The sequence below is a fragment of the Ctenocephalides felis genome, unplaced genomic scaffold (assembly GCF_003426905.1).
Source record: "Ctenocephalides felis isolate EL2017-DRISC unplaced genomic scaffold, ASM342690v1 CF-g0.4_SCAFFOLD_02908, whole genome shotgun sequence".
Classification (NCBI taxonomy): Eukaryota; Metazoa; Arthropoda; class Insecta; order Siphonaptera; family Pulicidae; genus Ctenocephalides; species Ctenocephalides felis.
The window spans coordinates 47,398-61,497 of NW_020539062.1; the positions used below are offsets into that span (position 1 = coordinate 47,398).

General features: G+C 29.2%; 1 protein-coding gene across 1 annotated transcript; it reads right to left on the minus strand.

Annotated features, from left to right (window-relative positions):
* Positions 1–469: 469 nt before the first annotated feature.
* LOC113381464 (homeobox protein 2-like) lies at positions 470–13,896 on the minus strand. Its single transcript, XM_026620369.1, has 4 exons — positions 13,880–13,896; positions 5,065–5,521; positions 2,287–4,846; positions 470–2,022 (listed from the first exon to the last, which is right to left on the minus strand). The coding sequence occupies exons 1-4, from the start codon at positions 13,894–13,896 to the stop codon at positions 470–472; spliced, it is 4,587 nt and encodes a 1,528-aa protein (XP_026476154.1).
* Positions 13,897–14,100: the final 204 nt, after the last annotated feature.

Consider the following 14,100-nt stretch of genomic DNA (forward strand, 5'->3'; position numbering starts at 1 on the left):
TTTAACATATAATCAAATTTTGAAATTTCATTTAATAAATCTTTAATATATATAAAAAAACTCCAAATACCATTTCATAAATACCAATTCGCATTTTTTAACAAACTTAAAAACAATTTTTCTTGTCATTTTTCAAATCGGCGGTAAAAAAGGATCAATTACTATTAGCCATGCAAAGAATTTTCAGGAACACTTGAAGAAAATTGAAATATTGATGAATTGTTAGGATAAAAAATGAAGTTTTAGAATTGAAAAGAAAAAAAACTTACTTGACATGCGATTGAGCAGTAACATGCCGCTTTACATATAGTGCATTGGATTTTAGCTATCATGTCGCACATAGTACAATAAATTATCCGTGGCCCATCTATAATATCATCTCCATCAGATGAAGCTTTCTACAAAAAAATAACAAATATTAATAACAATTACATTTTTCCCAAATAATTAAAAAATTGATGGACTTACCTCAGTATCCTGGTGAGAATTCATAGGCGCAGGATCTTGCTTCTTGAGATTTTCTTGACATGGTGCATCTACTATTTTTGTTGGAAAGGAGTGAATAATAAATAGAACTGACTATTTCAGTTGTTTGCCCTTCTTTGGAACACAGCTTTTCACCTACCATATGAACTGATTGGCATGGTTTATCCATCGTTTTTGCTACTTCTGGATGATCATTTGTAATATTCATTGGTGCATCTTGCTCAGATTGATTATTTTGCATCATGGACCCATTCGCAGTGTTTACATGCGATGAATTAGTTCCAACAACACTATTTTCTGCAGGGCGATTTATTAAGAAATTTTGTGTTGAATCAATGTGTCCAGTGAAGGCATTTTGTGCTCCGCAAGTTTGAGAATTTAATGATGGATTTCCAATTCTATCGTTCATGGCCGGAGCTGGTTGAAACTGCATTTGCGTAGGGTCTTGTACAGAACTATTTTCAATTATAGAACTTATATTCGGCAAGTTTTGGAAAGGATTTGAAATCATTTGCACGTTATTGTAATTTGGAACACCTTGACCGAAACGACAACCCAGATTCTGATTTCTTTGATAAAGGTTATTGCACATACTATTTTGATTATTGGTGGATACCCCTGCTGTAGCACTAGTCGCCGGTGCACAATTTTGAAAAGAAACTTGGTGCATATTATTGAAACTGTTCATAAATGGTCTATAATTGTTCATATTGTTGCAATTATTTTGAGCCCGTATCATAGCCAAATTACTACATTGTAACAAATTACTTTGTTCTCGAGAATACGGTATCTGCTGAGATTGCATTGGATTATTCAAGTACGAGACTGGGCGGTAACTATTATTAGCATACGGTCTATTATAATAATGATTTTGCGATATTACGGGTGCTATGTTTGAGCAAACGTTAGTTACATTACTCTGCCCCATATATTGATTCAATAGTGAACCATTTTCGGCTGTTTGTTGGAAATTGATACGTGGCATTGGAAAAAAGTTATTTCTGTTGTCAACTGGTAGAATATTATTAGTAACTGCTTTTTCGATTGTGACTGAAGTTTGTTGCAAATTTCGTCTGCCATTCAGAGATTGTTCAAACATCATTTGAAAGTATGCTTTATTTCCTGTACTTGTTGTCCTTGACCATGTATGTGGTAATTCTTTCGATGCATTATTTTGATTCAACAATTGAATATCCGAAGATGATTTGTTTTGGGAAAGAGGCTGGTTTGGATGCGACAAATCAGTTGTATTATCTGAATCATTTATCCGAAGACTAGGCCTTCTAGGTTTCTTAGGTTTACCATTAGGTTTGGTTTTCTGTTTTTTTGAATTTTCAGTTATTTCTTGAAATTTATTTTCTTGCGAGGGAGTGAAGGAATTAGTCGGTGAAAGCTGCATTGTGGAAATATCTGGTTCACAACTTTCACTATTTTTTGAATTTGTAAGCGTGTTTAATAATTCAACGAATAAAGTTCGACATAAGGATTCAATGTGATTAATTATATCGCTCGCCTCAAACATTTTTTTTGCTATGTCTAATATTTTATTAAAAACAGTTTTGTTTCTTAGTATAGTAACATTCGAATAAGCGTATTTTTTCGACAAATAATTTAAAGCATTGAATAAACGTTTTCTTCTTGTTAATCTTAAGACATCGTAATCCAATAAACTAATTCTATAACGAAATTTATCGATACCATTAGCATTGATAAACGATAGTCTATTATTATAATTATTCACTGCACAAAAAATATCATTAGAAATGTCAACGGCAAAACATAAAAAGGTTGCATCTTTACACATATGAAAATCGACATCATCAATTGAGGCATTAATCGAGTTTTGATGACGATTTCTATACGATGGTAAGTTTATATCGGCAGCGGCTTCTTGTGAATTCATACTTTCCAATGATCTAACTCGAATTTTTGGAAAACTCGCGTTTGTCTCATTCGATGTGTTTTCAGATCGAGACATGGCACTCGAAATATGCGATTGTTCAGGAGATGATAAGCTATTAGTTATATTCATTGGAGATACATTCGATGAAAAATTTGAAGCTGCTTTTGAAGAATTCGCACGATTCATTGCATCAAACTTTGATGATATTGATTTTCCAGGTCGATTCAATGTCTCTGCCAATGGTAAATCACCAGGAAGTTCAAATGGCATGTTGCCGCTACCGCTATTAGCATTCTTGTCATAAATATTTGTCGCAGTTTGAGGTGAAGTATTAAACTCAGAACGTACCATATTAAAGTTATGTCGGTTCTGATCTAAATGCTGAAATTGAGTTATGCACACACTTGCTGTGGATCCATTATTAACATTTTCCGAATTTGAAATAATGGCAGGAGAAAAAGCTTTTTCGTGTGTTCTGCTCGTTGTCCTTGGCTCAGTCTGTGGTAAAGTACGTTTCTGTCCATTTTGGAAACTAATGGATGGTTTCGAATACACTATTACAGAATCAGAAGATCTTATGAACTGATTGTTTGATGAGAAAATCCTTGTTTGTGAATCTGAAGAATGCCTAATTTCGTTAACTTGTATGTCAGGTAGTTTATGTTGGGCATTGTCAGGAGCGGTATTGACTAAACGCTCAGAAGGTTTGGTTAGCACAATTTTCTCCTGTGAAATTCCAGATTGTACTAATCCAAAAGCACAAGAATTAGAAAAAGGCTGTGAAGAAATAACTGGGTTGATAGATGAATTTTCACAAGTTTCACTTTGTAAAGCAGTTGGTGACTGTAGAATTATTTGCGTTCCATTCACAAAAACTGGTAAATTGATCATTTTGTATTGGTCATTTAATGGAGTTATCGTTATTGGATTCGGAGGGCAAAGAAGCGAAACTAAATTATTTTGACTTGCTGGCAATAGCAAAGTTGACGGCTCCGATGATTTTTCTTGTATTTCAAATTGCTTGGAAGATTCTGTTATCTTGTCATTTTCCTGTGTTGAGTTCGACTGACATATTGGAACAATTGTCAGAGATTGCTCAGCTGTACTTTTGTCTACAGAGGATAATATATTTTGCGAATTATTTTGAAACGGTTTTGGTAATATTTTAACAGCATTATGCGTCGGTATCACGCTGGTATTTTTAACTTGTAATTCTGAATCAACCTTCGAAGGAATCGTCGATTTAAGCGATACATTGGGTTTGGAATTAAGTAATACTGGCATATTTTTAACTTTATTGTTTACAGGCGATAATTGCTGATTACTTTGCGGACTATTTTGGAATAATTCTGGTGATATTTCAGCAGCTGCTTGCGGTGGTATCACATAGGTATTTTTAACTTGTAAATCTAAATTTACCTTCGAAGAAATTGATGCTTCTTGATCCGATAAATTCGTTATGGAACTAGCTGACACTGGCATATTTTTCACTTTATTTTCCAAATCATTTTTCTTAGGAGTACTGGCATTTTGGCTTTCTGCAAATGATATTGTTATATTAGCAGAACTTTTACCCGTTTCATTATCACTTCTTTCTATAGTAATATTAAACTTTGGTATAATCTTTGGAACGTCTCCATTTATTGTTTGTTGTATATCACTGCTGATGAGTAAAGTTTGATCATCTTTGTGAGATTTCTGTGTTTGACTAGTAGAAATAAGTAAATCCTTACTAAAGTTATCTGCAGGTAGATTATCGCAAGCGACTTTATCCATAATACTATTTTCCTCCACAATTTCTTTATCAGACAATTTTTTTATTATTTGTTTGGCATAGTTTAAGATCTGTTGACAATTTTCCTGCAAGCTTTTATTATTAATTGTTACTGGCCTCTTTGGTTCACTTCTACTATTCTTATCACTAGATAAATTAGAGTCAATAGTAATTTCTTCATTCCTGTTTATATCCAATTTTGAATTACGAGTCGTTTCTTGTTCTTCATTCGATGTAATACTATTATCTTCACTTAATGAAGAAGCATTCACAATTTTTGGTAATGGTGAATTTTGGCTAATTTGCCACTCTATTGTTTCGTCTAAAATCGGCATACTCAGGCCTATAGGCTGCGTTAAATTGGCTGGTTCTGAAGTTTCTAAATTTGTCTTTTTATTTGTGTCAACATTCTCGCCTTGACTGACCGAGAAAACATTTAAAATTTGAATGGCATCGGTATCAAACTTACTGGCTTCATTAGTATTATAATTAGCATTATCCATCCCATGATCGGACTTCGCTTCTTCAGAATGTTGATTAGGTAAAATTTGAGTTTCGTCTTGTGCTGTGAGCTGACCAATTTTATTGTTATTATTAATATTCTGCTGAAAATTCCTTTCCTTATTTTTAACCCGCTTACGTTGATTTTTCTTTTTCTTATTGGGTACAAGGTCATTATTCGTCTTTAAAATATCAATATCTTTAAAAATATCTATTTCACGCACATTTTTGACAAAGATATTTTTAGGCAATACTACCTGGTTTGAAATAATATTTTCATTCTCTGCTAGAGCTTTTATAATAGATTCCCCTGATGGATCACTCTTACTTTTTTTGACGCTTCCAAATTTCAAAAATTCTTCCGACTTTCGCTTATGTCTCGATCTAACTTTTTTGAAACCGTCATTTTTAAATTTGTATCTATTTCTTGTATCCCAGTTTTATCACGTTTTACAGCTTCCCGGTCGTCTCCAAAAAGTTCCTTCAGCTTTTTGCTCGATCGTTCTTTCTTTGAAGGACATGCATTTTTGTGAACTCGATTTTCTTTGTTTTGATTAATAGACTTACTTGGTTTTTTGGAAGTGGATGAATGTTTCTTTTTGGTATTGAATGCGGAGCAATTTGACTTAACATTACTAAGGCACTTCTTTTTATTTATGGTATTTCCAAACATCTTTGGTTCAACTTGGCTGATTTCATTATTTGATTTAGTACTAGGTATTTCCTGCGAGCTATCTAGCGATTTCATGGCGCTGTTGTTTAGTGACATTTTCTTATGGTCCATCATATTCGGAAAATCAGTGTTATTATCCTCGCCAAAACATTTTTTGGTGTCCAATGATTCTTGTTTGTAAATGCTAAAATGGTAAATTATAATGAAATTTGAAAATCATTTACCAGTGTTTTCTAGTCATTAAGGTGATAATTGATTTATTTAAATAATTAGAATCTCGACAAAAGGACAAAAGGTAGGTACCGTGCGATAAATCCATATATGATCACTAATATACCAAATCGTTTAGAAATACTCATCATTTTGGAATTTGTTACTATACTATATACCTAAATATATATTTATATATACATAAACTCCAAGCTGACAACATGCTTCGTTTTGATTAAGCTTTTTTTATAATAAATTATATTATTTATTTTTATTTTACAATTATTTAAAATTTATCATAACTCGACGTTTATCAATTCGTGTTTCATAATTTTTTCGTGCAATTTTCGTGTGGTTTTGTGTTTTTTTTTTCAATTTATTTGTATGCACTGAAGATGGGTCAAATCAGGATCCGAAACGAATGTTTTCTTAATAAAAACATTTTTTTTTCAATAAAACTCTTTGTAATTACTGGATGGATGCCCAAGAACAATTTTATCATATATATAATAAATAAATAAATATTTATATATATATATATATATATATATATATTAATATATATATATATATATATATATATATATATATATATTAACAAAGTCTAATAATCGGGCATAACATCAATAAAAAACTGTTTTTTATTGATGTTATGCCCGATTATTATTAGATTATTATTAGATTATTAGACTTTGTTAATACATATGTCAACATCAAATTCAGAATCATACAAAATATATATATATATATATATATATATATATATATATATATATATATATATATATGAGTGAGTTCTTGAGGGCGATACATCAAACAAAGAAAAGGCAAAGATTTATAAAATAATCTTTAATTCCAAACGTTTCGACATTCAATTCAATGCCATCATCAGTGGATCTAAAAACAGTATGAAACATTTTTAAAACACGAAAATGAAATGAAACAAATTTACGTTTTCACTAAAAAAAATAATCAGTACGATTTCTAATTGATGTCTTTTAAAAATACTTATAATATATGTAATTGTATAAAATTAATTAATTAATTTACCATATTTCATTTCATTTATTTAGGAATCTAAAAGTGTATTTTATTAAGTGTGAACGTATACTGTAATCAGTAGCTACCTACGAAACATCACACAGATGCTTTCGCATTGATTCTGATTAGAATCGCTTAAACGCGCGGCGAAATTGTAAGCTTTGATGATTTTTTATAATTTAACCGCTGATCGTATGCCTATAATATTTTAGTAAAATATTTCAGACTACTATATCTATCGTTATATAAAGTTTCATCAAAATCGGCAAAAAATATCAATATTTAATTAGAAAACGATCTTTACCAAATTCTAGTCAACGCGATTTTTTTCGAACGAATCAATTAATATTTTTAAACGGTTTTTGAATTGTTAAACCGATTTTAAAAACATTACACTTTTCCACTAATCACAAAGAAGTGGCTTGGCCGATCGTCCCGCGAAACATACTAACGATCCTCAGTCCTCTGGCTTTTAAATTTGAGAAATCGGTGCAGCCGTTCTTGAGTAAACGTTGACGAAAATTCGGCTCACATACATACACACACATACTTGTCTCAAATTTGGTGTTATACGATTCAGAATGACTTGAAATGTCGAGGAAACATAAAATTCGGAAATCGGATATTTTCGCAAAAACATAAACTTCTTCGGAAAGTATTACTAATATTTATTAAATATTATCATAAATGTAATAATTATAATAATAACAAACTTAAATTTAATAAATATTATAAATATTTATTAAATATTATATTAATTATGTTAATAATATGATGTCTTCTATATATATATATATATATATATATATATATATATATATATATATATATAAATAAGTCGGGTTTTTCCTTCCTGACGAAATAACTCCAGAACGCACGAACCGACAATTTTGCATTCGTTGGAAAGAAAATTAGTGGTGCATGGCATCGTGCCCTAATGCAAATTGCAAGAACTTCACGCACCGTAATTAAAAATTCGAGTAATAAAAATAATCAATAATTGTTTTAAATAATTGCAAATAGATTATTTTCTCTCGTATATATAAAAATAAGTCGGGTTTTCCTTCTTGATCAAATTTTTCCTTTTCAAATATAAAATAAACAAAAAATTTCTTCATCTTTCTCACGAAACCATCTGGTGGCGAAACGGAGTTCGTCGGGTTTGCTAGTTTATAATAATAATAAAATTTAGATTTTATAAATATTACAAATATTTAATTGAATTTTATTATTTCATATATTTATTATTTTTACAATAATATTAAAATTTAGGTTTTTAAATATTATAAATATTTAATGAATTACAAATGATTTGTTTTTATATAAATATATTCTTCTTATATCTATGTATGGACCTTGTATAGACCAAATATTAACAAAATAAATAAATTTAGCAAAACTTACATCCGAAATTCTTTAGACATCAAGTATCAATAAATGTGGTAAACAAAATAATTTAATTTATATAATTTATAATTTGTAAATTTATAATTAAATCGTATTGTAGGCTGCATAAACATTGACGAAAAGTGTATAGTTTTGCAAAGAAACAGCTTGACCGATCGTCGCACTAAACGATAAACACTAATTCTGATCAAGTTATATTTAATGGCCATTCAAATTTTTAAAATCGGTCCAGTAGATTTTTAGGAAAACGTTGACGAAATTTCATAAATCAGCTTACATTCACACACACTTTTTTCAAATTCAGTCTCATTTGATTCAGAATGACTTGGTACGTCAAGAAACCATAAAATTATAGCAAATCGGATTTTTTAGGAATAAATATTTTAATTATATTTTTACATATTATTGCATAATAATTTGTAACCTGATGATAAAATTATAAAAGCAATCAAAGCAGTATTTATAAAATTAGATTACTTAAAAATAAGGAGAGCGCAACATTTTATTTAAAAAAAGAGAAGGGCGCGGCACGGAAAGGTTGGAAAACACTGGATTAATTATTAACCCGCCAACAAAAATAGATAGATAAAAAATAGATTAAAAAATATGAGGAAAACAGAAAAAGTATGTTAAATTATATATACATATATATAGAAATTTATATATTATCAAACCGTTTAACATAGATATATTAATTAGTAATAAGAATAGCTAATATAGTAATATGTAAATTTTCAGTTAGATCAAAAATTAAAAAATAAATATGTATATTTAAAATTATATTGAAAATATTTGAGTTAAGATGTATTAAAAATGTCTAATTGTGTAATTAGAGGAAGCCAATAAAAAAAATAGATTCACACAAAATAGTAAATTTATTGTTTCTACACATGGAAAAAAAATACTAAATATCTATTCACAATATACTATTTAACAATAGTAAAATTACATATCCGAAAATATTCAAAAAACTTAAAACACTAATGTAAAAAACAAAATTTTGAATACCGTAACAATTAATTATATAATTTACACCACATACGAATTATCATTGTCATTAACAACATATATTAAAATAAAAATTTGAAATTTCGCGGTCTTTTATAAATCGATCTCTGCCAATAAACTGTTTGTATAAAAGTAAATATTAAACCGCCAACAAACATTGCTAAAATATTTAACATAAAATTAATAAATTAAAATAAAATCTAGAAACCGTACAAAATTTGTTGCATTTACACATCAGAAAAGATTTAATAATTAGTGGTGTATGGCATCGTGCCTTAAGGAATATTAAATTTCGAGGAATATTAAATGTTTTCAAATACATTATTATAGATACTGTAACATTTTCTAATATTTATAAGAATTATATAAACTGAATTACAAAGTTAAAATTATTTATTTAAAGTATATTAGTGAGCTTTAGAACTTAAGCCAAAATTAAAATTAAAATCTGAGTTATTTTCGATATACAAAATAAATTTAAAATTACTAATAATAAACTTCCCGTAGGGTAAGTTATAGTAATCGCAAAAAAATCGAAAATGAAAATTTTTATATATCTTTACGTTTCAAAGGTTTCTGAATATTTTGGCATACCTTAGAAAAAATGGATGTATGTGTGTGTGTGCGGATTCAAATTTTCGTCGACGATTTCGGGAACACCGACCAACCGATTTAAATAATTCAAAAAACATTCGATTCGTACTGATAAGGAAACGTGCTGATTAGTTTTTGGCGGAGGCAGGTCTAGCCGTATAATAAACTGTAACACGGTTTTTAAGAGATCTGAGCGTCCGATTTTAAGAATTCAAAAAACATTTGACTTGTATTAACAAGGTGAAGAACTAATCAAATTTTCATGAAGGCAGGTCTAACGGTTTCGGAGATCTAGTAAAAAAAAGTAAAAAAAAATGCCATTTGGCGGTCAAAAATGATCATTAGACATATGCACATCAAATTATTAGATATTTTATAGAGATTTTAACAATAAGTATAAATTTTGTTTACATTCCTATGGGTTCCGTTCCAATGTTTAACCATTAGACGGCGACGCGGCGCTTCAATATTTTGTCTCTATGCAGTTAAAGCAGTACGATTGCTTTGAAAACATGTTCAGAATTTCCAAAATATTTCAAAATAAATTTTTCTTCAAAAAGTCTTTTTTTCAAAAAAAAGTAAATTTTTGTCAAAAATTTATAGTTTCTCAAAGATCTAATTTTTTCAGAGTAATTTTTTTCCAAAAATGTTAATCTTTTTAAAAAAAAAATAATTTTTGGTTCGGGAAGTTCCAGGAATTTGCCTTAAGGCACAATGCCATGCTCCCCACTAGTTTAATTTTAAAATTAGTACAAAATTGGTTGCATTTTCACATCAAAAAAGATTTATTAATAGAAATCTCTTGACTATGTACTAATAAAATACATAATAGTAAACTTACATCTCTGAAATTCTTTAGACATCGGTATCCAAAAAGTCACAGTGTAATTTTTTATTAAGTTTTTAAGCACACTCACAATTATTTTCAGTGCATTTAAAGTACACAACCAATATCAAACACCATAACAATTGATTATATATAATTTCGTTTTATATATATATATATATATATATATATATATATATCTTATATATAAAATTCTTCTGTAACAATGTAAGTTTCATTAATCCTCCTAAACTATAATTCGGATTTTCATGAATCTTCCTGAAGTTTGTTCGGGAAATTTTCTAGAATGTTTTGATTCATAGAAATATAGTTAGATTGTAGAAATAAATGGAAAAAATACAAAAAACAGCTTATCATTGTTTGACCTTTAAAATATTTAAGGCATGGTTTGACATTAAAAACAAATGGCAACTGTCATTTGCCAAACATTTCTATTCACTTATAGGCTAAGGCAATACTAAAATATAATAAATTCATGATTAAAAATAAAGAAAATGTAATGTCTACATTATTATTATCGAAAAGCAGCTGAGATGTGCCATAATTAAAATAATATAAGATGCAAATAATATAACATATGCGTTTGACAGTCTGCGCATGCGTCTGACGCGCACGACGAATCGTGTTCTCAACGTGCGCGTGGTTTGCTTTTGCTTGCAATAATTTTGTTTGCGCAGTTTGCGAACAGATTCGCCGTACGAATTCGTGCAAAGGAGACGAGCCATAAGAGATTGCGCTCAAAAATATTCAATTTGCAGTCGTTTTGCCTTACTATACTAAGTCACAATACAAAAAAAAATATTTAGAAGTTTCATTGTGTCAAAAATTCATATGGTTAGCATTTTGTACGGAATATTTACTCAATGGAGCGCTTTGGGTCTGAACTTTTTTTTACTGTTTTCCAATTCATTTGGAATTTTGGAAATAGGCTCATCTTACTCTCAAGTTCAAAAGTGAAAACAATTTTGACTCCTTTGCACTACCCGGGGGGATGCCATTTCTTTTCAGTGGTGTAATAACGTTGGGTGTGGATAAAAGAACTAATTATAAGAGAGAAATGTTTAATAATGTTTTTCAAAAAAGCAAATACTTTTCAAGTTACTGGCTACTGATAATTTGTTTGTTTTTTGCGTTTTTCATTGTTTTTTGCTAATATCTTCAAAAATATACATTTTAACGAAAATCATGTAATGAACAAAATTATATCAATTAAAATCTTAATAAATCGCTATTTTACAGTGTTTTAGGAACATTATTAGGCTAGATATGAAAATGGGTTTTTATAGTTCTCAAAATAAGCTTTAAAAGAAGTACTTCTGCGTGTAAATTGAGTGAGCTATCATGCAATTATAAGACGCATACAATGTTTTTTTTTCATTTAAATTAAATAGTTTATGAGTACCATTTCCACCAAAATTAAAAATAATCGTTTTCCATCTAGAATTAACTTGGTTTGAGAGATTAAAATAGTATTCTAGAAAATACCATAACATTCGTACAAACGATTTTCAAAAAACTCATGATTTCATAAAAAAAATCCATTTAAAAAACAGCCAATTTCTCATTATAATATCTCTGAAAGAATACGTATAAAAGTATATATATATGTATATGAAAATTCAAGGTATTTTTCAGACTAATTATTGCTTTTTATTATTTTTTGTTACACAAATATTGATAGAGTTCTAATTGTTTAAAGAGTGCGCGGCTGTCCAACCGGAGTATCTTTCGAGCCCTTTCAAAATAAGAGAAGTTACGGTAAAATTTATGATAGAGAAAGTTGTGGCTCATTTAATCACCTTTAAAATAGTATATTACAAGTTATGATAAAATCAGAATTAAAAGAGTTATAATCCAATTAATGCGGGGGGTGGTGACAAAATGCAAATTGTTTTCACGCATACGCTTTTTTCCTCTCCATTTACAGCAATAATTTTGTTGATAGTAGGTTGAATAGAGCACATGTGAACAAAAATTTGACAAATTAATTCACTTGAAATATGAACTTAAGTAATAATGTATATTGAATTATTAGTGTGAAAAATGCAATTTAGATATTAAAATACTAAAAGCCATTTAAAATATGGTACGAAATTATAAAAATTGTAGGCAACATTATTGAAGCAATTATTTTGGGTAGAAAAATCCAAGGTGATATTGTATCTTGACCGCGCATGCTATGTATTAATTCTTTCTGAATTTGTTATACTTTTTAAAAGATTTTAATTTTCAACACGTGTATCTATGCTATGACAATAAATACATGGTGATAAATTTGGAAAATCAATGTTTTAGCCGTGAATAAACAAAAAATCTTTCATTTAAATATCCACATCTACAGGTATGTCTAAAAATATTGTATAACCCTTAAATTCAATAAAATAAATTGAGCTATTGGAAATAAATTTGTTCTATAAATCACAGTGTATAATTTTTAATATATAGTTTTATTGAATATATTTTAATATTTGTTAAAGGGATAATTAAAGTGTTAACTGTAGGAATTGAAAATAATCATTTTATTTGAAACAGTACTACATTTAACATCACTCATGTATTGGTGTAAATAGTAACTCGAAAAACAATAATGATTATTTTTAACTGAACGGTATAAATATTAGTATAGGATATTAAAAAAACGTAGAGGTGAGTACAGGACAACGTCTGTCGGGTCATCTAGTATAGATATATATATATATATATATATATATATATATATATATATATTTTTATTTTATATATATAATTTCAAAACCCAAAATCAAAATTATAATTATCATCAACAAAATATATTCAAATTTTCGCGGTCACTTAACATCACACCTTTACACCTCGACCTCTACCGACAAACTGTTTGAGGTCCGATGAGAACCTCGCGAAGCCCTTAGTCATGGCCGGTAATCTCGGAACAAACATCTGTAATCTCGTTTTTAGTTCCCTCTCCCTCGTTTGGAGCGCTGGTAGCGCTACAAAATGGGCTAAAGAAAATATTCTAGAATCTAATATGGCGGAATAATATTTTAGTGTCAAAGTGTCAAATGTTTGTTAAAAGTTTATAACAAATATCATGTCAAAGTGCGGTGTACAATAATGCGGAACATCAACAAATATGCGAAAATGGTGTATTTCCTGCAGAAAATGACGTAATATGTAAAATGATTAGTAAAATAACTGGATCCCGGGCTGAGCACTGATGGTGAGAACTTTTTTTTTTTTTTTTAATAATTTTTACAACTGTCCTGAAACGGACAACAAGTAAAATATTTGACATGAAACTGAAGGCGTTGGCAAAATACAAATCATCTGACCATTGCCAGTGATTTGTCGAATGGACTTATCTATTGTTGATTAGTGCAGAAGAAATTTTCTTTTTAATCGGGCCCTGGTAGAGTTGAGATGGTGAGAACTAGACGTGTATATAGTTGGCACACTCACATCTGCAGTGTTGCCATGTCTACAGTTTTAACTGTAGATGTTCAGTTTTTTGATAATGATCTCAGTTTTGCAGTTTTGGCCTCGAAATCTACAGTTTTTTGCTGAAGATACGAGCACTATTTATTTTTTTATGTTGAACTCAATAGTTGTTCTACTAAGTCAATTTCTATAAAACTAATATTGTTAAACCAGAGATAATGTTTATCCATTATTTTATTAGA

Excerpts from the sequence above, each read along its gene's own strand:
- LOC113381464 (XM_026620369.1), bottom strand. Across the intron at positions 4,847-5,064 it reads ATACAAATTTAAAAATGACG|ACGAATAATGACCTTGTACC; the intron begins GTTTCAAAAAAG and ends GATATTTTAAAG. Across the intron at positions 2,023-2,286 it reads TGATGTCGATTTTCATATGT|ACATAGCAAAAAAAATGTTT; the intron begins GTAAAGATGCAA and ends ATAAAATATTAG.